Here is a 25,489-nt window from a genome sequence, read left to right as displayed (position 1 = left end):
ATATTTTGCTAGTAAAGAAGAAGAGGACTGTTAAACTGAATGACAATAATCGACTCTACACAAACGTTATCCAAGTGGAGGATCTTCCATTATACTGTATAATAAGACTGGATGACGTTGAGAAAATAAGCACTCAATCTTTCAACGGACTAAATAGATTTCTGCACCACTCACACTCATTGTTAAATACTTACACCCCCCATTACGCTGATACACAGAGGGTGGAAAGAGGGACCGAAAGAGAGAGATTCAGAGATTGTGATGGTTCCCATATGTGCATAGGAGACACCTGATATATTCCTCCTGGTGGGTGTATCAACATTCTCCGTGAATAACATACATGTGTCAGACTGAGTGTCTGTTGAAGTTCAGAGGTAAAATAGCTGAGGGAGAAGGACAGAAGGAAATGGAGGGATTCTCATTGTTTTTTATTGGGAGAAATATTTATTAGACTTATAAAACCATAATTGTCCAGCCTGCCGACATCTCTGTCTGCAAAGTGTCAGCCCTCCCTGTAATTAGGTTTGATTGAGATTATCATGGCAACCAACACTTTCTTTTATCTCTACTATTTCCTCACCACATCATGAATACACCTGTGTCGGTGATATTCATTTCCCACATATGATGTCACTTCCTCTCCTTCCTTTATTGTGCATGTGACCTAGCCACTCCAACAGGTGTATCTGATTCTTTATACCTCCTTTGCATATTTTGTAATTGGCCATTTCTTCTTTTTTTCGACCTTCTGTGTGAATCCCATCTGCTTGGATCCTGTCTTTGGCTGCTAAGGAAAACATTCGTCATATTTTTCTTCTTTTGTCTCATCCTCGTTCTTCTTTTCTCCCCGTTTGTTTTAAGTGTGTCATAATCGATTTGTTGCATGTCTGTATGGTTCAGCCGTGGGGGGGGCCGATGGGAGAGATGGGATTGGAGTTAGATTTATGTCTGCAAAGGAGGGATACTTTGGCAACATGTGTATACACACACACACGCACACAAGGTCCAGATGTTGTGTCCTCTGGCTGCCCCGGGTGTTAGCAGTGATATAGCTTTCTAGCGGCTGTGTTACGCCTTAGCTGAACGCTGTTTATTGGGAAGAGGTGAGACCCAGCACGGACCCCTAATCCACAATTGCAATTCTATCGCCCATGCTGCGAGCCCTGATGACATCTTTGTCAAAGGCTCAGGCTGCACGTGCCTTCATATCCGGGTGGAGGATGACATCATGGCAATGTGCTCCACGGAGCGTAGCTGTCTGCAGTGAGACGTCAGGCCGCTTTATTTGCCTTTAGTCCTGAAGCTGATTGGCTCCAGCAGCGTATGAAGGCCTGGGGGATGCTGTCATGGCAAAACTAAGCCTTTCTGCTTCAGATGCGGTTCATAGAAAGGTGATATATATTTTCAGAGTTTTTTAATTTTTTATTGACTCCCTCAAGGAGTATTTTATCTTTTCATCCTCACGACTGTATAGTCCGGTCTAAAGGCAGGATAACAATGTGTACATGTTAAAGCTAACTCTGTGGCTCTGCAGAGATATACTTTGGTCGGTCGGTCCATCACTTTGGTCCAGGCTGAAACATCCCATTATCTAATGGATGGACTGCTATGAAATTTTCCAATGTCAAACAGACCCTGAGCAGATTCACATAGTCGGAGCTCGGCTCGTTCCTAGTTTGGTCAGAGTACCAACCCTGCATCGTCTTGCCCCTGGAAGGAAATCAGCCAGTGGTGCCGGTGATGAAAAGCTCAATGGCAATGAATTATCTTTGTGTCTGTTTATACTGCGCTGGCTTTAGCCTTTCTCCTTCCCTTGCTCTTTTCTGATCTATCGCTTTTCTGGAGGTCTAAGTTTACTCTGGACCTCTCTCGTACAGTTGGGTTATTTTTCAAATGATTCACTTGCGAGTACTTATCAAGGCATATATGAGCTCAGTTACCTGCACGAGGCATACCGGCTGACTGCGGGCTGAAAAATTATCTTGAGTCACGGTTTAAGTGTTTATTCAATCCAGGACTTATTATCAACTCTGTCAGGGCTCTGGTTGCGCACCTTCAGAAATGTGTCTGAGAGCCAGGTCAGTAGAGGGTTTGCTAATCCTCCTAGTGTATAAAGCTATTGGGAGCACACAGGAGCCATAAAACATCTCTTATTGCACACAAATGGTGTCCGATAAAACACCGCGGACAGAGACATATCATCCCTGAGAGAGGGGCAGAAGTGCACATCTGAGAATTTCATTTTAAAACCGTAATTTGATTTTGACGTTTGATGTCGACATGTCAAGTCCTCTCATAGCGGAGAACAATACACTTGGTTTGAATCATGAGTGTGGCCTTTAAGCACAAATTCAACTGACAGCGTTGATGATTTATAGTTGACTGATAGCGATGCCTCCAGCACAGAAGACTTAGCCAGAGCTTTACATTTAGCGGAGAAGTCAAACATGTTGGGAATAAATCACAAAAACATCTAAGAAAGTTTGCATTTATTTAATCTCTATGTATTAAGTTGCGAAATAAAAATAAATCTGCCTATATAAGTCCAGGTTTCATAACCATAATAATTAAAGAAGTTGTGTCCGTCTCAAGAGATTTAACCAAAACCTCCGTTCCACTCTTTCAACCGACGATTCTCAAACCACTTGTGCGAGGGCTTGTGGCGAGAGTGACGTCAGAGAAAAAGAAGTTGGCTTCTAGGTTGAGTTGATGGGGCCCACATGTTTGTGTCCTATGTGCTCAAGCTGGATTTAGTATTTCTGTGTTCATCCCCATTTGTCCAACAGTTAGCTTTAGTCGTAGATTATCAAAGTGCCCATTGGACTGAAGCACAGCTCTACGCGAGCGGAGGTCGTACCCCGCGGAGCAATCTATCATCTGCGGCCATTTAACAGTGACGCGAGAAGGAGGCGGCACGCTGCGCTCTAAGGTTGTCAGCGTTGAGCCTTAAAAAAAAAAAGCATCTGTCCACCTTCCAGACACCTCACGGTGAGTGTGGCCATAAAAATGACAACAGTAATTTGGGGAGACACAATGGGCTGAGGGGCCGACGACTCCTGTTCCATGTAAACTCCATCGCTGACCTCGATGCCTTATGGGAAAGCTCACTGTACCTTTAGAATAAGTACAGAGATACCAACGGGCTCAATGAATGACACCGACACTGCAAGAAGTTAGGATGCGACGAGCTCTAAATAACATGATCTTAGGGCAGTTTACAGACCTGGTTACTTAAAAAACACACTTGGAAGAAGTTAAATGACAAAGGCAGTGTCTCTTCTTTTGTCGTCTATGACTTCACGGCACATTAACTCACCTGCATGGACCCTTCTTCTGGCTCCTGTTTTACATTTTGTCTTTACACACATGCACATCCTCTCATTTCACTGCCTGCAGGTGTTTTTAGCTGTTGCAGCGTGTCATTTGCATTTGAAGACAATCTGTCAAACAGCAGTGCTGTTTTGACACTTATTCCCCAAGGAAAGAGCGTAACAAAAGTTTCAGTACCATGAACACAGACGCGGAGTCCCAGTTTAGTAATCTAAGCTGTATGCGGGGCAGAAGTCACCTTGTCGGCTACATCAACAAAAACAAGCGCTCCTTTCATGGGACAAGTCCTGTTCTGTCCAACCGCAGGGATCTGTCAGAGGCTCCGGGGGATAGTCCTGTCTGTCTTCCCTCTTTCTCTTCCCTGCAAATCATTCACTCATCACCCCCATTGCTATCTCAACGATACCTCAAAGTTATTTTTTAAATATAGGTTTTACCGTAAAGGTAATGACATCAAGAAGTTAGGATCAATCAGTTGAGTAAGATGTATTTCATTTGAAAATGTTGCATTGTTTGTCCAGAGTGCCAAGAGTCTTCAGAACAACAAGGATTCACGCATCCTGTGGGTCAAAGACGACCTTTTACTCACCACCGGCTTTGATATGGTGAGCACCGCGACCGGGAGTATTGTGTTTGTAATCTGCCGTTATCTAACGAAGCAAGGTCACATGCGTATGTTCGGGGGTTTGACCGCTATGAGTTTTTGAGAACCGACACAGATTAGTTTGTTGGGAACTCAAGTTGCTGTTTGTTAAATGTGATTATGGGAAGAATACAGTTACAGGATCATTGCTTTTATTTCAATAAAATATGATTCGTTAATATTATAACTGATGAAAAACAATATCAAAAAATATCAACAGAAAAACAAATGCAATACAGATTAATGTTTGAGGAGAAATACAGAACTTTAATATGGTTTGCTTATTTATCTGTAAGACTTGGAAGTATTGCCAATTAAGATTCACTGGTTATGTCTGACATTAATTGTTTTAAGGCTCACAATGTTTTCTCTCTCCCATTTTAAGTGTTCAAGTTATAAAATGTGAACGTTGTTCACCATATAGTTCCTCCAACAAAACAATGGAATGACACATGTTCACTATCATGCACCAATTACATGCAATGCAATATATTGCCTTGGTTTCTGAGACGGATAGAGACGGTATACATCTGTGCAAATTACCAAAATGCAATCCAGCAAAATCATGATGATTCATACGAGTAACTTCTTTATAACTCTGAGTTTCATTGAGTTTGAAGTCATCTGTTGATGTTTGTGTTGACGGTGCTTAACTTCTCTTGTTGCGTGTGTAGATGCGTGGTCGGGAGGCGAGGCTTTGGGACAGCAGGAAGCTGAGCTCTTCCATCAGCTCGACGACACTCGGCACCGCCAGCGGGTGAGTGACTGCATCGGCGTGAAGGCACCGCCCACCTTAACGGACACGGTCGTGACACTGATAGTGTTGCACTTGGATGTCTGGAATGTGGATATTGCTGTGTGTAATTTCATTTCCATGCATTGAACAATGTGTGAAGGGACCTCTGCACATCGTGAAGCTGGAGGGCCGTGCAGACCTCCCAGAGCTGACACTGCCTCTCACATTCTGGCCATTTCCTGGGTCCGAGACGCACACAGAGACGTCTGTCCTCCCTTTGCGTCCCTCTCTCTATAATTACTGCGCTCGGGTCAAGACAGCAGTACACTCATGTCAACACTTCTCCCTTCAGCTCACTGCTTGTCATTTCTGTCCATGACCTTCTCCAAATTGCTCCGTTTATTTTTCCAAACACGGCTGCGTCGGACCGGAGGAGAGCAGGAGCGTGGCCACGATCCAGAGATGAGAGGAATGGAAAGATGGAGGGAGGAGGAAAGAGAGAGGGTGGGAGTGAGGGTTCCTCTGTTAGATCCAACTCATGCATTTTAGTGCTATTATAGAGCGGTTGGTGGGCCAAGTCATTCCAAACTGGAGCATAGAGTACTTTGGGCGATTCAGCACAAGCTGTGGTGGATCAAATACATTTATTAAAAGTACTATTACTGTAAAAAGGCAGAAAGGTAGCTGCTCATAGCTCTCTTTGATAAAGCTGTGCAAAGATTCTACATCTGGCAGATATTTAAGTCTTTATGCGCCCGTGTTTGGTTGCAGCAAGCACCACAACTTTTAGATAAATTTACATACAATGTAAATTTATCTAAAAAATAGTCTACCGTTTTTTGTTTAGCCAAAGACTATAGCAGCGAAGCAGCATCTTAGGAATGTGAATGTTTTTCTTCTCTTTGTTATGTGTGTGTGTGTGTGTGTGTGTGTGTACACACACACACACACACACAGGAGTTGACACATATCCTAAATAACAACCTCCACTCTCCCTCCTCCCTCTGCTCGCCACTCATCTCCATTTCCTCCACTTCCTCCTTCACTTGAGTGAGACAGATAGTGGCCTGCCCGAGTGCATCTTTGGGATTCATTGCATTGTTTGGTGCCAGCATACTTTTCATGAAAATGGTGGATATCTGATGCCACTCTTATTCTTCTTATTACCAAAGCAATTATGCTTATTTTGATACATATCTTTATAAAGTCTTGAAAAATACCCACGAAACAACACATCAGGAACTGGCTGCCGGCTAAAACCACAGGCGGAAGCTAATTATATTGTCTCCCCGGTGTCTCGTAGACAGAGGAATGTCGAAGTTTATTTAGTGTCGGCTGTTTCGCCGTTGTGTCGTTGTGATGATGGTGCAATTCTTTTCTGCGAAACTGTCGTCTGATGACGAGTAGCTCAGCGTTCTCGATGCCTACTTTCCTCGCCGGTTTCGTGTCTGTCCACACTTTCTTGATAGAATCCACACTATAGCTATTTGATATTCTAGCTTTAAATTTAAGAAAAGCCCTTTTTAGTTTCCTGTATTTTGATACACGTTATTCAATATACTGTGATTTATTTTCCATTGAACGTAATTGCTGGGGTGTGTCTGACCCATCTGCAGTGTATTAACTCACTTCAATCATGCTATCGTATCATGCTGGTATAGTGTGTCAGAGAGCGATCGCTCCCCAAGGCCACAGCCCCCCCCCCCCCAGATGCCTGTAGACCAGTACTGATATAAAACAGGTAGGCAGTGACCGTGTCCTTTTCTGCCCCCCCCCCCCTCCCCCTTCTTTCTCATTGAAGCTTCTTTGCTACAACATTTCCTTCACAGCTCTGCTAACTCCCAGACCCACTGCATGCTTTGACAATTGTCTAACATGACGCTGCCCGGCCAATCCAAGCTGTGTATTCCTATAAACATGGCTCTAAAAAGATAAAAGTAGACAAAGCTTTTATAAAAAATGTTCATCCTACCCGCATAGAGTTTAACACCTTTATGTCTCATATGTTCCGAGAACGTGGCGATCTTTTTTCTTGAGCAGAAAAGCTGCATTTGACTTAGGTGGAGCAACTTTAGAGTTGTGTCCATTTGTATCAAGCTGGTTTAAAAGTATTTAATAGAGAATCCAGAGCACATCTCCAACGGGCTCTCAACGTGAAGACAGCTGCAGCATTGACCGAGGTCCCGTCTGGGCTTTTGACCAAAGCTGCTGTTGCGGGCCGAGGTTTCCTTCTAGTCTGCTAATCTCCACAGTGGGAAACATCCAGAACACCGTCGAGAGTAAACAAGGCTTCAGGAGTTAAATTGGGGGAAGAAATGGAATCACTACTTCTTATTTAGTCAAATCCATCTCGGCGCCAGCCAAAGACTTTTTGACGTACTACGCAATCAGCAAGCGCTGATAACAGAAATAGCTGGCTTGTTTCTAGGTAATGGTCAAAATATTGCTATTGCTTACTGTGTCTTTTTTTTAAATCAAAGTTTGTTTCTGAGCCTCCTTTCACTCATTCTAGCTACTGTGTATCCAGTATCTCACTTTTCAGGAAAGTTTCCTTCAGCTTTCAGCATCGGGCTGCCCTCAAGTTCCCTTTGGCCTTCAGGGTTTTAATTGTTAGTTTCAGGTTTATTATCACCGTGGTTTTTCTGTGGATAGTTTAATTTTGGTTAAACATTGCCAAAGAGCATGTCTCTTATGTGTAACGAAGCAGCTATTACAGACAATAAAACATTTCACAAGAATCAAAAGGAGACCGTGTCTCTGCACTTGATCGATTGAACCATGCTAGCTGAGGAAGCTGAGTCAAACATCCGAAAAGGGGAACTTCCTCCCTGCCATTTTAGGCCTGAGGTGCACATAAAGATGGATTTGTTCTTTTTTCTTGCCTGTTTTTAATTAAAATGGTCGTGGTAAACATGGTGTGTAATTGGAGCAGCGGGCTGGCTTGTATCAGGTTAGAAGTCCTCGTCCACAACATTCAGAAGGACTGTTTTCTTTGGAGTGTCACAACACGAGGAGGCCCGGGAGCTTGAGCCAGTAAACTGGGGTTGTGGGTGGAATATAATTTGGATGGAGAATAATGGAGGGGCAATGTTTATTTTTTGGTTTGGGTAGAAATGAAGACTTAAAAAGGGATGGAGTGTGATGGGCCTGAGAAGGGAGTGGTTAACTGTGCAGAGGTAGCTATTAGTTCTGCCTGTTTTCCATACAGATCTGGACATTGGAGAAAAACGTGTATTTCTGTGTACCGCTCTCCCCCTCATACTCTTCCCTTTATAAACCCAAATTATAATAATGAGTTTAATTGGGCCTCTAAACCGGCTGCAATCAGTGAACTTTACAACCGGGGACGATTGCAACCAGCTTGCCGTTTAAATGCTTGAGACGTCATGATAATTATCCATGCTCCCTCCGCTTTAACAGCTACACACAGATTCACCACACTCAGCATTAACACAGCAGAGTCTCGTCGATGTGTGCCTCGAGAATAGCCTGTAATCGTATCACGGAGCGCTCTCCGAGGGTCAGTTGGTTCGAATTCAGCATGACAAAACGTGAATCTCAGAGAAGGTTCTGGCCTTAACCCTTGTAATTGCCCTCAGTCACTACCAATGCTCTGCTCCTCTCCTCAAGCACATGAACACGTACAAGTGGACATGGAGACATACACACACATGCATCTTCTATTACTTCTCATCCGGGCTGCTCCGTCTTTTCTTCTGGCATGAGGCTGATTAAAACAGACCGCTGCGACCCGATGCCCACCAGTATCCATGCTGTCGATTGGAGAGGACATGAGCCTGTCCCTGGAGAGCCAACTGTTTCCCCAACCCAGTCACGGGTTACACAAATAACTTGCCCTCTGAGGCAAGAACTGCTGACAGACGGCGCCGTTAGCGGAGAAAGCGAGACGTCTTTTTTTGCGTGCGGTAGATGCACGAGAGTGCCCCAGGTGTGATGCACGTACTCACACCCTCCATTGACTCTCCACAATCTATTCCTGTTTGTTTTCCTAGCAGGGCTGTGCCTGGGAGCAGGGCCCAGTCGTTGGGTGTAATTGAGCCAAACTCCCTTTAATCAGATGGATTGAGAAGAAGCCTGTGCCCCAGAAGGGAATCAGCCTTTTACAGAACAGCCCCCCCCCCCCCCTTCTCTCATCCTGGCCAAGGCGCTCTAAAATCAGTCCCAGATGAAGGCTTTCCTGTGGGGATTAGGTGCAGCTGCAGCACCGATAACCAAACCAGAAGAGAAGAAAAAAATGCCACAGAATGTTTCAACAATCGTTTGACCTTGCTCCGTTCTGAAAGTTCACTTCATAAGAGCGGAGCGGAGCTTTGTTGTTTTGGGACCATCTTGGAAAGTCATGTTTAAGGTGGAGGTAAAGACAAAACGACAATATTCAGGTGAACCTCAAGGTCAAATTGACAGTTCATCTGCTGCACCCCGTCTGCAGGATGGCCTTGGGGGGGGGCCAAAGATGTGACCGCACACGCTTTGTCAAAGAGCCTGAACTCCGCGTTCTGACAGCTGAAACATGGTGTCTGGAATCTGTTAGTCATTTGGGGTTTCACTTTGTGATTTAGTCGAGGGGGAGTTTGACCAGGAAGAGAAGACGAAAAAGGAAGAGGAGGGAGCTCTGAAATCCCCTTTTTATTTTGTATATGTATATATATTCTTTTAGATATTGTCCCTCTGTGAGCTTTATTGGCTTTTTCATTGAAGTTCACGTGGCAACTGACTTTTACTCCACAACACCTCATTGAAGAAAGCATCTGTTTCTCTTTCACACACCTAAGATCAACTCACCTTTTATTCTTATTCCCTTCTATCCTGCCAAAAATACAGCCGCTATCCTTCAGTGATTCCTATTTTTTTTAAAATTCATACTGTATCTGAGCCCCTATGAGACCGGTTTGTCACTATTTGTCCCTTACTCCTCCGTTCCTCACTTTTCTTTCTCTCCAAAATCAAATGAGGGAGCTTAGTTTTTAAAGGTGCTGGTGTCTGGGATTCTAATTAAGTTTTTTCTTTCTTTTTTTGAGCAAAGCCTAATGGAGCCTCTCCAAACTGGTGAAAACACATGGAAGTATGTGGAGCGTTTGGCAGAGGTTATTTAATATAATTCACAGAGGGTTTTGATTTCATCCCGCAGGTATGTGCTCCGCACTCCAGGGATCAGAAGGACCCTTTTGTGTGAACTCGCCACTGAAGGAAAATAGAAAAATTCTGTCCTCCCAATTTGAGCTACCTCCTTCCTCACTACCTCCTCCTTCATTTCTTCCATTCACCTTTATTTTCTTTTATGGTTTTGATTAAAATTTCATGCAGACTGAACTTGAGATGATGTGTCCGGGGGATCTGCTCTGCATTATGTGGCACTCAAGCACCGAGCGCGTCTTAATGCTGTTACGGTTATTGCAAAAATGACTGCCTCGGTATGAGAGTTTAAGACGGTGTCAGACTTCACTTTCCATCCTTCACAAAACAGCAGCAGACGTGCACTTGCAGCTGTAGATACGGCATATTTTCCAACATCTGGAAAAATGCCTTATTATTTTTTATTTTGTTGAAAAATCCACTGGCAATAACATGTAGGATCTTTGCCCGACCAAAAGCCGATATACTTTGGGCCATCCCAAATCCATTTCAGCACTCTTCTCCCCGCTTTATGGGGGAGATATCCAGAGCATCTGATAGAGATGTGAAGAAGGCTGGGTTTGGCTAGACCCAGGGCCAAAGTGGAAACAGCACAGACCATTATTTACAATACATGGATGCAATTCTAGGAAATGAATAAACATCCTGCAATTAAGTATCAATGTAATGAGATGCTATTTGTGTAGGAGCTGCAATGGCAGGTTCAATGAGATCATCCAAACCTGGAGTAGATTATGTCATCCACAAGGTTTATTCTGTGCCCCATGTGTTATATCACTTTATTTTAGCTTTTTGTTTCCTTTACTTCAGTTTATCTACTATGTCATCCTCTCTTTCTGTTTATGTGTTTTTATACACGTCCCTTCTTTTTCCTCCTGTACAATCTTTAAACACATGCATGTGTCGTATAAGACCCATGATTGTCCCTTTCACGAGAAACGGGAACTGTGGAGCGGCGGGGCTCCCGTTTTTAAGTCACGCCTCGCTTCTGGACGCTCGTCCCCTCCTGGACGCCTGCCACCCCTCTGCTGTGGTAGAACGAGCAATTTCAGCGAGGGACAGAAGTGTGTTTCCCATTAGTAGATGGTTTCCTCTGCCCTACAGCCCCCCCCCCCCTGTCCTGCAGCCTGGCCTCCACTGCTGCAGTTTGGCAGCATGTCAATGCACACCTCATATCCTTACAAAGAATAATACAGGTACAAAGGGAGTGATTGAGAGACTGCTTTATTGATGCACACAGACATGCAGGAGTTACTCTTGCCTGCATTATTCACATGTACAAATACAGATAGACCCTCTAAAGATACCACGAGGAAACCGGGATGAAACTTAGTTCTCACATCTCCATTTGATCAAAAGTGGTTGAAGCCTTCATTGCAGTCCATCAAGCACATTGTATATTCTGTAGTCTGTGTACTCCCGCAGATTTGAATGAATATAGGCTGACTTTCAGCTGTAATTTGAAGGCGTTTTCGGGATACTGTGTCCCAAACATAATTGGAATTTGTAGTTTGTTTTGGCTTCAGAATCCATGTTCTGCTGCACGATGACATATTGTCCAATGAGTTCTGTTGCATTTGCTAACATCTGAGTAGTCTAGACGTTCCTGCATTCCTCTTACAACTGCTGTCAGAGGGGACCAAGGTAAAACGACACCTTTCCTGTGTTTGGCAGATGAGGTGGTATTTGTTGGATCTTGAGATGTTCTCTTTTTTTCTTCGTCCATGTCATCCCATCAATCTGGAACAATATGTAACTCTAATATGTCCTTTCTATGCTGGTAACCTAACTTGTTATTTGTATATGGTGAAAAACCCTCTACGGTTATCCTGTCTTGGGAGAAGTTTTTGAAATATCTACACTTACTCTACATCAGGGGTGCTCACACTTTTTCAACATGCGAGCTACTTATAATATGTTATATATATTTATATTTATTTATTTATATACACACAAACCCTGAAAAAGCAGGGTTGTCATATTTTGTTTGACTGTAAAAAATAGGAGTAAACTCATGAGCAAGAACAGCTGATGTGGTGACGTCATCAAGTTAGCTGCTGTTCCAATCGCAGAAAGACCGTCCTCCCGTTCTCCCGTCCTTCGGAGTCTGGACTCCCAAGACCAGACTCCGAAGACCAGACTCCAAAAGAACACAAGTCTGTACTCAGTGTACTTTGAATTGAGAAACGGCTATTGTCACTTTAAATAGCCCTTAAAATGTGTATTGTTTTGTGTTGATTGCCTTCTTTTGTATCTGCTTTATTGGTTTTGATGTATGCCTTTTTATATTGTATTGTTTTAATGATTTTGTATATGTTTTAATCTACTTCCTCTGAGAGCTAAATCGGACATTTATTTTGAAATGTTAAAAGGAAGCGCACCTTTATTTTATGTTAAAATACAAACTTGACGGCACGGCTAAATGAATAGTCCGTATGAGGCTAATGCTCTTACGGTGGTGACAAGGAGGTATTTAAGAAAGATTTTTGGTTCAATTGTATTCGCGGAAAGAAAGAAAATAAAGAAGTTCACCAGCAGTAAGTCTCACGCCGATTCATAAACGGGGATCCGTTACAGTCACCATGGAAACATTGTCACATGACATGTATGTACTCTGGTTCTGTGCTGTGACGTCGCTCGTGACATCACGGAGCACCGAACCAGAGTCTATAAATAGAAGTGACTTCCAGCAGGAATTAAGGATGTGAATCTCACAGAAACCCCCTCCCACCCAGGGAAGTGGCTGAATTGGAGAATTCTATACAAAGTTTAGATTGGACAGTTGTAAAGGGTCTTTTCACCGTTCCAATTCTTCTTCTGTTGCAATGCAAAATTGTGCATGAATCAAAATGAAGTGGAATGCACCTGCTCAAGAAACATTTGAACAGCCAATTATCCCAGAATGTTTGGTTCTTTATAGTCGTTTAATTTCAAATTCAGCCAAAAAGAAAAAGAAAAGTGTTGCTGCGAATAGAGATGCCAAAGCTAATCTCATATTATCTCAGCCAATAGCTTTTCACATCTGTGAATGATCTGTTTAACGGCGCTCATCCACATCTGGCACAATGGCAAATCCTTCTTTTAGTGAGCAGACTTTTCCTATCGTTTTATAGAGAGAGCAGTCTTGGTGGATTGTCTGCTCAGTGTGTTCTCTTTTATGATCATGTTTCCATGATAGAAATCGGTGATCCGCCGTCCGTCACTGGCAGAGCGGCCGTCTGAAAAGGAAACTCGGAAAGAAACAGACGTACGGCCTCTGTGATTGGTCATTGGCAGCTGGGCCACATGTGCTCCTTGCTGATGTCACTCCCCATATGGCCCTGTTGCTCTGCCCACACTGTGGAAACACGACGGTGTCGTTGATAATCTGCCACGCTGAGTTTAATGGGAAAAGTGCAGCAGCAGGCGGCTGCTCACCGTTGCATAACTGATCACACGACTGGTTGATTCAATGCCTCACTTTCAATTGTGTTGATACGCAAGAGGTTGATTTGTTGACTTATATTTACGAGATGTGATTATGTTTATGTGTGTATGTGCACACGTGTTGCTGAGTAGTGTGTGGACAGCAGAGAGGAAAACGGCAGAGAAAGGAGCGATTTAGCTTGTCTGTGGAAATGTTATGACAACAAACGCCACTCTGCACCTGCACGGCCTCCCTGTGTTGCCCCTGTGTGTAGGTGTGTGTGTGTGTGTGTCCGTGCAAGTGGCCTAAGCAGATTAAATAATGTCATCAAAATGTAATTGGTGGGAGAGTCGAGAAGTTGATGGTGGCCAGCAAAAATATTTCTCCATTGTGCAAAGCTAGTTGGAGTGGGAGAGGAGATGACAAGATGGAGGACCCTCAGGGGGAACCCCACTTGGTCTATAGTCTGTGTGCTCTTAAGAAAACCTCTGTGGGCTTTCCTGCTCTAACATCAACTGAATGACCCAAGTTGGAAGCCAGCTAACATTATTTCAGCAAGGTCAATTAGTCAGTCAGCTATTGTATGGAGGCTTTGTGCGAGTCGGGGGTGGCAGGGGACTGAAGAGTTGGGGACAGGTGGGAGGTAGAATCTCATAAGAGTTGAGTGTAAGCCGTCTATTGTGCCTTCGCCGTCTTTTGTCTAATATTTCGCTTCCTCCTGCCACAAAGGAGGAGGAAAGCGGACTTCATCACGATTGTTGAATTAGAGAAACTGTTTTTAAGTTCAAGGCATCCTTACTTCACTACAAGACTCATTTAGCATGTTAATCTGCCGTTTCAATTCAGTAGCTCTCAAATTGGGGTGTCGGTGTGAAAATGGGCCTGCCAGTGTGTCTGCAATCACTAATGCAGACACACAGAACTACATGGATGATTATGCAGAGGTGGCCTGCTGCAATGCGCTGTCTCCCTTAAAGTCAGTGGATTTTCTTACCCAGAGATTCCATTGCACATGTCAACTGAAAGTGGTTCCTGTCCTGGTCTGTTATCTATAGAATTGTGTGTGTGTAGGGGGGGGGGGGGGCACAGAGGGGCACAGAGATAGATTTTCCAATTGCATTAACTCCAATATAGGAGCACTCTTCCAATACATGTTGCATGTATGTGTTGAGGAGTACACACACACACACACACACACACACACACACACACACACACACTCACCCTCTCATAGTACATGCCATGCTGCTATGGTCACGTACATGCCTGGACGGGTCTGCCATTTCTTTACTCTTTTCAGCGCACGCAGACCGTCGGCAAACAGTATTCCTCATCACTCAGCAGGATTTGAAAGGTGGCGTGGACGTCTTCATTTAGCCATGCGTTCATGCGCACCGCTGGTGATACTTTGACAAGATAGAAGCAACACTTTAAAATGGGAATTCTTTTTCTTTTCCTTGTTTTCATTTTTGATTCTGTCAGTTGAAATGAGTCAATCCATTGAGTGTCGTCACAATGTCTTCTATTACAACATATGTCTCTACCAGCTTTATTCCTTTAGTTTCTATTTTCCCTTTCAAACCAGGGAGTAGGGAGTAATTTGCCACTGACATTGTAAAGCCGATGTGCCTGCTCAGTTTGGGACCTACATGTTTGCTGTATCCTGCTGTTTCCCCTTTCCACTGGGCTTCTTTATTAGCTCGCTGTGTGGAGTAGGTCTTGGAGTGAGAGTGAAAGAGCAACTCTTTCACAAAGCTACTTGGACAAACACGTTTGACCAAAAGACCAGCCTGGAGAGAGAGAGAGGCCCCGTTGCTGAACAATATTTAGGGACCACTTGTTCCTCAGAGGCCAAAGGGACAAAGCTTGAGATCTACTGGGTCTTTCACTCTGACCTGCCTGGGTGGTGTTCTACAGGGGCAGAGCTTTCATTAGCACTCGACTGAAAAAACAACAACACAGACTTGATTGACAAATGGGCGATAGAAGTTCATACACACGTGCACTGGTGAGACGGCCTGTATTATTTTTAACTGTTCCCCACACATCCTGGCCATGGTGGTGCATCCACGGTCCACTGCTGCTGTGAAGCTGCGGGGACTCGCAGCTGTGAGCTGGCAGACTGCGCACTCTCTCCGCGGTCAGCTACGCACTAACTGCTGTGCAAGCTAACACACGCGCATAAACACATGTCGCAAATTCAGTCATTTGTGTCTTCCGAACATCAAGACCAGACTTTTGTTGACATATGTCTTCACACTTTCAACTTCTGACCTCGTCCGATCTACTGGCTTGTAGAAATGTCCCTCGACTGCTCGGGTCAATGTTGGTCAGAGGAAGAGGTCATGTGATGTCACAGTGTTTTTCTTCAATGGCATTTGTCCTCGTCGGATAACATTAGCGGGCAAAACAATGTGGCAAATGCTGCCTGTATGCCATATCATGTCCATTTCACCTTTTCTGTTATCCTTTTCTTTTCTTTCTCCCCTTGCTCTCTCCTGTCATAATCTGGAGTTTCTGTGTCTTGTTTTGTTTCTTATTTTGAAGTCCCTGTCTCATGTCATCTGTTTCCCTACATTTCCTGTCCCTGTGATTGTCTGCCGTAGTCCTGATTGTTTTCACCTGTGTGATTGCTTTCCCTGCCCTCATTGTGTCCACCTGTGTCTCGTTTCCCTGTGTCCAATCACCTCCACCTCCCTGTGTATTTAAACCCTGTTTGTCTCATTCCCCAGTGTGGCTTTGTACCGTTTAGTTTGTGTTTGTCGTACTGTTTAGTCGTGTGTAACCTGTTTCAAGCTAAAGAATGAAATCTTTCTTTGGAAGAGTTGTCGGCGTTTGGGTCCTCTCTCTGGCTACGACATCCTGACATCTCCATGATAACGATGGTGGATGCGAGATGTTGAAACTGGAGTGCATCACCTCTTCCTGCCAACCGTGCGGTGCAAAAAAAACAAGATTTCAACAACAAAAACAGAGAGTCTTTGAATAACACACATGCAACCATCTCTCAACTTAAAATCCAGAGATTGGAGTAGGTCCATTAAAGTGAGATGGACGGGATGCTTATAGAGACAGAAAGAGAGACCGAGCGTCAAAGACAAGGATAGAACAAAAAGAAAGAAGGACAGAAAAGGAAAGAGGAAGAAAAAAATGTGTTGGCTGCTGGGATGGCGTTGGCACCACATGCTCTACGCATGACCTTCAGTGGGTTTGTGTAAATTATATCCTTTTTCAAGGGAAAATATGTGGTGGTTGAACTGGAGGGACCCCTCCTCCCCCGTTCTTTTCATCTGCCTGCTGTCATGTGTGCTCCATCCATCTTTCAGACCCTCCTTCAGTGTCTTCATGTCTTCGTCCTTATCGCGCATTCAATATTCATTCCTTTTGTTTAATGAAGTCGTTTCCCCTTTGGTCACACCCCAATAAATCACGTCCTTTTTTGTCCATTCATCACTTCTCTACCCTCTACTTTTATGTATTCATATCAGCCTCCCCCCCGACTCCTCTCCTTCGCCTCTCTCCCTCTCCACAGTTATGCTATTTTCTGCTGTGCATGGACGATACATTTAGCTTGTGGTCGCTTGAGAAGTGATGGCTACATTAGTGTGCGTGCGTGTGTGTGGGAGGGGGGCGGGGGAGGTCTGGTGAATCGCTACCTTCTTTAGCCACGATGGGCTCCGTGCTGGCTGATGCAGACTTTCCACAGGGATAAACCCATCGACTCAAGGTGCCCATTGGGGTGCTCAGCGGCCACGCACACACCCCCAGGCCACAGCCGAGGCTGGCAGGCGGCCACACAGGCACGCGGCGTCAGCCTGCCCAGCGGGTGTCCCTGTTTATGTTTGCCTTGTGCGGTGGCTCGTTTTTTACTCTGTTGTTGTGACCATAGCACCACCCAGCCCAGCACATCCCTCTCGCTCTCTCTCTCTCTCGCTCTTGCTCTCTTTCCAAAAAAATGCCCTCTTCGACCCTGGCCAGTCTTTGGAGAGTTGTGGGCTGCAGTGGCTGTTTGGATCCGCCATTGCAACTGCACCAGACGGAGGTCGGCTATGGCTGCGGCTCCACATGCTGAGGCAGTGAAGAGCTTCGGCCTGACACAAATACTGGTGGTTCAGCATGTTTTAGCTCATGAAATACAAATTGAGTGTACTTTATATCACTGCCCATTGTTCTCCGAAACAGACCGTTGACTTGATCGGTCCAGCATGAACATCAACTTGCATAGACTTGCGTCAGATAGCTAATCCTTTGCCGTGACCATTTTTGTCCACTTAACTTTTTATGTAAAAATGTTTATTGTTGCTTAACAATGCAGCTGCAAACTGTTGCACTTCTAAAAAATAATCTTTCTAAGCTTTTGAGCTGAGTTGTGGGGAAGACGCTTATTTGTATTTAATAAGAACGACACATTTAAAGCACACACAACAAAGTCCAATACTTATTTTACTGTAGTCTACTGTCCATGTTGTGAAAATAATTACATTTGTGAAAGAAAGAAAAAAAATTTGCTAACAAACTGGCAAACACATTGTTTTCTACGTTTCAAGCATGTTTGAGTTTGCACAAGCGGACCTGTCGAAGTTGAACTCTAAGACACAATTGACCGCTGTAGTCTTTAAATCTATAAAGGGGCCTGTGTGTGTCTTTGTCACCGTTTAGCCCCGACATTACAGGATATGTAAACCAACTTCCTAATTACAAGTCCTGGTCTGCAAAAGCTTGTCCTGGTCTGCTACTCAGTCTCCAGCTCACTACGAATCAGCACCCAGACACTTGTGACTTTCCAGACCCTCCCACCGGACAGGATTAGCAGATCAACATTTCGTGTCTTTCAGTGTAATGACTCCCTCCCTCTTAGTGTTATTAGCCGTTAGAAACAAACAGGTGTGTGTTGGCCGGAAGTTGACTGCCCATTCCTGTAGGGGTCAGAGGTCAGGTGGCCCCACCCCTGTGGCAGCAGGATGTTATAGCCGGCTATCATTATGGTCTGCCAGTGAACACTTGTTTTTGCTTGACTGATGTCAACAAAGTGTTGACATGTAGTTTTAGGCGGTCGTTTAAGTGGTTACTACATTCATCATCCGTTTCAAAGGCTTTTGTGATATTATTCAATTTTTTTACCATGAAAACAACGCTTACAAAACTTACGCTAGTAGCATCTAATCCACAAGGGGAAGGCTCATCCTGTGATATTGGATCTTGGATATATATATACATACATATATATATATATATATATATATATATATATATATATAGGTGCTCATGCTGTCTACCACAGAGACAGCATGAGCACCTACTGTGATGAAAAAGATTACAGGCCCATAATCCGTGCCTGTCGCCACCCACCACACCCACCACACACACACACACCCCACATACATACATACATACATACATATACACACACACACACACTATTTCTACAGATGGTGTAGAAATTGTTACAATAAAATTTGAATAATATGCAGTATTCCTCATCTGAGGTTTATCTATTTGTATTGGTGCTGGGAGAGCTACTAATTTGAGTGGAATGTCTTTTTTTTCTTTCTCGCACACTTTCTTCACTTGCACACCCGTAATATACCGACCCAAGTTATGGCATAGCTCAGCTCAGTTTGAGATTAGACAGGGGCTCAATTCACAAACAACATGGAATTTTCAGACGTGTATACGCAGTGCAGCCATGATGCAAGTAGAGTTTGAAAGTTGGTGCAGGATGTGTACACAGCAGTGTTTGATGAATGTCTGCTTGTGTCTTAAGGGGGACGTATCAGAGGCCTGAATGCTTGGCCCCGAGACCTCACTGGGCCTTCTTCCCGTCACTCTTAAGTTATGGACGTTAGGCTCCTGCTGTTTTGTTAGCGCTACAGGATTTGGATTCTTAAAAGTTGCTCTCTGGAAAAAAAAAAAATGGAGGAATGAAGAGAATGGAGGGAGGGAGAAGAAATGGTAAACGATGGTTTCCAAGTCAAACAAGCCACTGTATCCATATCTGTTGTAAGAAGAAGTGTATACAGCACATGAGTTGTTGAGATTGCAAGACTTAGGTCTGAAAATGTAGTCTCTGTTTGCGAGGCCAAAATACCAAATATTTATATCGTTGTTGAAAGCCTGTAATTGCAACTATAGTTTTATCGCACCTGCATAAAATCACAAACGGCCATCTTCGTTTCACCTTATAAGTGTAAGTATTTGCATACAATATGTGTCACCTGCTGGATCAGCTGCTAAACTGGTGAGATGACTCGTGTCGCGTACTGGTCATTTGAATGTGTCACTGTGTCGAGTCACTGGAGGTTAATGGTGGTTTGTCCCCTCAGAATCAGACAGAGATGCTTTTTAGTCAAACTATTTGTGCGTCCTCAATTAAGTTGTACATTACATGCAGTACAGCACTTGTGATGTATATGTGATAAAAAAGGCATAGAAATAACTAACTAAGGTTGTTTTTTAAGGCAACCCAGAAATGATGACAGTTACTGTGACTTGTCTTATGCTCCTCTTTATTTTGTCCGGAGAGGGTTCTGTACGAGGGTTGAGGTTTTGGGCCCCGACAAACAGGAAGGTATTGTCTGAAACCTGAGGCCTGCCAGACGCCAGTGCACGGCAACTGTAACTGTTGGACGACCACTGGAATTCACCTCTGAGGTTCAACATTGGGCCCCTCGCTTGCCTTTGGTGTTCCTGACTACTAGCGCCATAAGCAGCTGCTCGGAGCCTCATCACTTCTCATCACAGCTGTTTTCTTACAAAGGCCATGAGAGGCAAGCAACCTTCTTCACGGCTATAGCTGACATCCTGACCTCACTGCACTCATCCCAGAGAGACTCGTTGACCTCAAAGGAATTTAATTTAGAAGTTGAATTCTTCTCATCAATACATTGTCAAATCCAAATGTTTAGAGCTAGTTTTATTCCTTAAAATGACAAGCCAAGAAACTGTGTCCTCCAACCAATAACGGTGGAGAGTGCTATAAGCAATTCCTACATGTGCTGACTCTTGCATAACTGGATTTGATTAGGTCGAAAATGATACGCTTGAGCTACGGGCTTCATCTGCCAGTCTTAGGGAGCTTATTTGGATTTGACAGACTCTTCTGTACGTTTGATTATGGAACAGTTTTGAACCCATATATGCTCGTATATTTGACCCCCTCCTGCACCCTTCTTGCCCTCAACGGCCTCCTCTCCTCTTTGTTAATACCAATACTCATTTGCTTATACTCTTCTGAATAAATAAAGCTGCTCCCCCCGCTGTCCCTCCATTCCTATGAAATGAGTTGCACACTTGAGTTGATTTCCAGCGATGACAGGCGGTTCTGTTTAGGTGCTCTTAAAATCCACACACACACACGCGCGCACACACACACACACACCCAACACACACAGTCACACTCTCAATACCTCGACAGCCAATTTCCAAAGACTGGTAAGCATTTCACGGCATGTTGCTCTGCTTGCGTCCCTCCACCTCCCTCTCCCTTCACATTTCATCATCGCTCCACCTCTTTAATTTCGTCTAATTCTTTCCATCCTCTCCATCTTATCTTTCAGCATTGGTTGGAAAATGACTCTCCATTTCTAGTTTCCCCATTGATTGTTATATATTTTGCTTTCAGTCTTTCAACACCTTTGGAGCTCGACTTTCTTTCTACTCCTGTGAAGCTGCAGTAATACAGCCGAAGCCTTTTTGTGGCACTGAATCATATATTTATTTGGGGTCCCAAAGTAAACATACTAAATGTAATTTACAGCATGTTCACTAAACTCTGTATAAAGAGGTCAGGGAGTTTTGGGACACAAATATTTTGCATTGCATTCTACATCTGTTTTTGTCTAAAAGTTTAATATGAACAAGATTCTCCACATTTTAGATAATCGACTAATTGACAAATCGTCCAGCTGCAGTGACTTTTTGGATTTCTAATCTTCCGAATGAATATCATTAATAACTGGACTCAATGATGAATGTGTCACATTATAATTAAAATATGTTTGCGCTTTCCTCTAAGTCACACTTCGTCCTCAACTCAATAATGGTGATTATGAGAGTTGATACGATTACGGTTAACTTTTTTGATAATTGATTAATTATTTCACACATTTTTCATGCAACAATAATGGCATATAAAGCCAAAACGTGTCATGTGAAGACATCACGCTGGGCCATGATAAGTTGTATGGGAAGCATTTTATTTTTTTTACATTTACATTTCATCAACTAAATGATAAATTGATTATTTGAGGTTAACAGATTGTGTAACATTAATCTTCACGGCCATGGTGATAATCCATGACATGATGGGTTATTGTAGTTATGAACATGTTGTCAGGATGTCGTAGTCAAAGAGAGTTTGGACCCAAATGCAAACAACGTTTCCAGGGTTTAAATACACAGGGAAGGAGCTAATCACTCGAAAATCCGAGTGTTTGCTGTCCTGGCTCCTCAGTGGTGGAATGAGCTCCCCACTGACATCAGGACAGCAGAAAGTCTCTACATCTTCCGCCGGAGACTGAAAACACACCTTTTCCGACTATATCTGGATTAAAACACAGATTTGCACTTCAGTGGCACTTAAATAGCTCTTATTGTGCTACTTTTGTAGTTCGACTATGTTGAGGAAATGTTACTTTCTGTATTCTTGTTGTTCTTAGTTTGTACTCTAGGTTGAATGCACTTATTGGAAGTCGCTTTGGATAAAAGCGTCTGCTAAATGACATGTAATGTAAAAAGGTGCAGGTGATTGGACACAGGGGAACGAGACACAGGTGGACACAATGAGGGCGGGGCTAGCAATCACACAGAAGGAATCAATCAGGGACAAGGCAGACAATCACAAGGACAGGAAATGCAATGAAACAGATGACACAAGAGACAGGGACTTCAAAATAAGGCACAAAACAAGACACAAAAACTCCGGCTCATGTCACATGTAACCACAGACAAGTGAGACTGCAATATGAAGAGACACAACGTTTTCAGATCTGGAGTTGGCGGCAGGTTTCTGTGCAGCTGGTCAGCGTTAAACACTAAACTGGTGTCCTCATTCTTGGATGCAGCCTCAGGAACGCAACCAAAGGCACACATAGATGCGTAGAGGATGCATCAATGACCATGGCCCAAGGCGTGTGCCTGCTGTATTGAGCTCAGGCCACAGGCCGGCACAGCATAAAGCCAGATTTCCACAGATGTATGCACCTGATTTACTCCGATTCTGCATTACTTACCTGCTGCCTTACGTTGTCCCATTCCAGGATGAAATGATAATGAGGCGGGTCGGTCTATATCCCACTGAGGGGGGAGACAAAGACTGCCAAAGACACAAATGATAAGCGTCTGATGGGAGGAAATATTTTCACTCGGGAAATCATATGCAGTCTGTTTTTATATCTAATAATCTATTTAACAGGACTTGAAATGAATTGCATGTGTGCCTATTGATGGATGTGGCCAAGAAAAAAACACTCAAATTCCTCCTTTTCCTGTTTTTCTTTTTTTTCTTTTTCTCTCTCACTTCTCATCTTTCTCCACCATCTTTTTTGTTGTTGTGAGAGCAGCATCTGGGCCGTCTGCTGGCACGGACTGGCAGCTTTATGGCATGAAAGGACTGTTATTACTACAGAAAGATATAATAGGAGGGAAGGTGGGACATGGGGCAGGAGAGTTGGAGCGTGAGCTGGAAACAAGCAGAAGGCAAAAAAGCTGGAGCCAGAGACTCGGGTTCCAAAAACAAAGTGGTGGTGTGTTTTCACTACTCAGCTCTTTTTTTTCCGTCTGCTCTTTTACTCTCTGCTGCTTCAATTCCCTCTTTTAAACTCCTTGTTGCTTGTTGATTAGCACGTCGTAACATCACACAAAGTGAATGCTTATTTGTGTTGGGAGGAATTTTCGAACTTCTTTTCTTTTTTGTACTTCATGACTAGTTCAATGCTTCAACTTGTGATTTTTGAAGAGTTAATTTCATGCTCCCAACTGCTGACTGTAAGTACTCTTGGCTGAGGTTTGAGGTTACTGGGGGGTCAGCTGTGCTGAATGGGCCGGAGGGCTATTTGGAAGATCGAAAAAAGAGAGGCTGGAAGGAGAAAGGAAGAAAGAAAATGCTGAGCAAATATCTACGCTGCTTGTGGCCACATCACCTGGTGCTTTACCACATTGCCCTTGGAATTTGGAAACAAATCAAAAAATGGAAATAGAGAGAAACAGATAGGGGTGAAACAAATATTTATTCATAAATTATTCCGTGTGGGATTTCTTTTGGGGTTGATTGTGAAAAAGTTCCCTTAAAACTACAATAGGGGCCATTGAGCAGCGCAGGCTGAGTGTAAGTGTCAAAGTTGGACCTCATCCAGGGACCAGGTTTCTCCTAAAGCCAGGGAAAGAAAAGACGGACTGTTTTATGGAAGGACAGGAGAGAAACACACAGACACGCTCTGTTCTCCTTTTCTTATTTGCATACATGAACATTTACAGATGCCTGTGCAGAAAGAGAGAAATAGAGATGCATTATTTCAACTGCCGGTAATATTGTTATCTGACGTCCTCAATGTATCCTGTCAGTTGTTTAACAAGGAGTCCACCTCAGCATCCACCAAGTGAGAAGTAGATCGCTTTAACCGTTGTTGAAGACTTGAAGGACAGACAACCTCCTTCCATTTTTAATTAGAGAGATGCTAAAGTAGGATTGACTCCTTTACAAAAAAAAAAAAAGACTTTAGGATTCATGGAGGTTAAAGGTTTAGTATATAGGATGTGGCGACATGTAGCAGTAAGGTTGCAGAGTGTAAACAACTGAAACGTCTCTAGGCTCTTCCGAGAGCCAGAGATTGGTTTGTCTGTTCTGGGCTACTGTAGAAACGTTGGAGCCAACTCTGTGAAGAACACCTGCTCCATATATATATATATTTATATGTTTATATATATATTTATATATATATATATATATACATATATAAGTGTATATATATATATATATATAATGGCTTAATTTAAGTAAAGAAAACACAAGAAATCTTATTTTCATGTGATTATACACTCAATAAAACATACTTCATAACTATATATTCCATTTCTGCCAAATAGATGAACCAAATGCTACACACTGTTCCTTTAAAACAGTGGAGGAAAGACAAGGAAGTTTAAACGTATCGAGCCCCAGGAGGTTTCTCCTGTTATGTCGCTAGGAAGTTTGCTCTCTGAGCAAATTGATATCATATGGCCCCCATGACAGGAGTGGCGCCGTTTTATGCGTCTGTGTTGTTAGCATGGGACGTTGCCAGTGCATGTAAGCGTTTGTTTGTAGGTGTGAGTGTGGGTGTGTGTATTCTGCATCAATCCCCTACCAGCATCCTTCTTATAAAATGCATGGGTGGTTAGCCTGTTTATTGTGTGGGTTCAGAAACAATGCTCACTCATTAGGCGTAGACCAGTGAGTCATTTACAATGGTTAAATACAATTACAACTTAACAAGAGTGTTTTCAATCATAATCTTTATTTCCATTTTGCCTCCGGCTCACTGCGTGTATGGAAGAATTCCAAGACCTTTTGTCCATTGAAAGCGCACACACACACACACACACACACACACATTCACACTCACACACACATTAAACAGTCTTGTAAAACAAATACATGTGGGGTGGTGGTGCACTTTTATAGAACACTAGAACACACATTCATTATTCACCATTTCACCTGGGAAATTGGCGGTAGATGATTTTAACCATATTTACCCATGCTCTTTAATTTATGACCAAATAACATTAATGATGACATTATCATCAGCTTCAGCTGTACTTTGTGTTTACTGCTAATTAGCGAACATCAACATGCTAAATTGTGATGCTGTGCATACATAGACTGGATTAAAGAAGTTGACTGTGACATCACCCGCTTCGAAGTCGACACTTTGGCGGTAGCCATCTTGATTTTTAGCATTCAGGAGCGACACAAGGAAAACTTCCAGTGGTATCAACCTGTCAATCACAAGGTAGCTGTACCCTAAGCCTATTGTACTCTGAATAGGAACATATTTTACTAAATAAACTGCTACCACTATTGAAATGTATGAAGCACAATACACAATGCCGTGTACACACAGACACGCACAAACTGACTTATGTGTTGCTGGGATCCAGGATAATTACACCTACACTTGTACCTTTGTTCCCTTCTTTTTCTCTTTCTTGGACTCCCCCTCCTGTGATCTCTCCTGTCGCA

General features: G+C 43.4%; 1 protein-coding gene across 1 annotated transcript in view; it reads left to right on the top strand.

Moving 5' to 3' along the window:
• The first annotated feature begins 3,508 nt into the window (after positions 1-3,508).
• Positions 3,509-25,489, top strand: part of coro7 (coronin 7) — a 70,413-nt gene continuing 48,432 nt past the window's right edge. The window contains exons 1-3 of the mRNA XM_056406955.1: positions 3,509-3,667; positions 3,852-3,935; positions 4,648-4,730. Coding sequence (XP_056262930.1) covers positions 3,509-3,667; positions 3,852-3,935; positions 4,648-4,730 — 326 coding nt within the window. The remainder of the gene's footprint in view (positions 3,668-3,851; positions 3,936-4,647; positions 4,731-25,489) is intronic.

This window comes from Pseudoliparis swirei, chromosome 23 (assembly GCF_029220125.1).
Source record: "Pseudoliparis swirei isolate HS2019 ecotype Mariana Trench chromosome 23, NWPU_hadal_v1, whole genome shotgun sequence".
In the NCBI taxonomy this organism is placed as follows: Eukaryota; Metazoa; Chordata; class Actinopteri; order Perciformes; family Liparidae; genus Pseudoliparis; species Pseudoliparis swirei.
The sequence above is the reverse complement of the archived record's forward strand: the minus strand, read 5'-3'. Positions and strand labels throughout refer to the sequence as shown.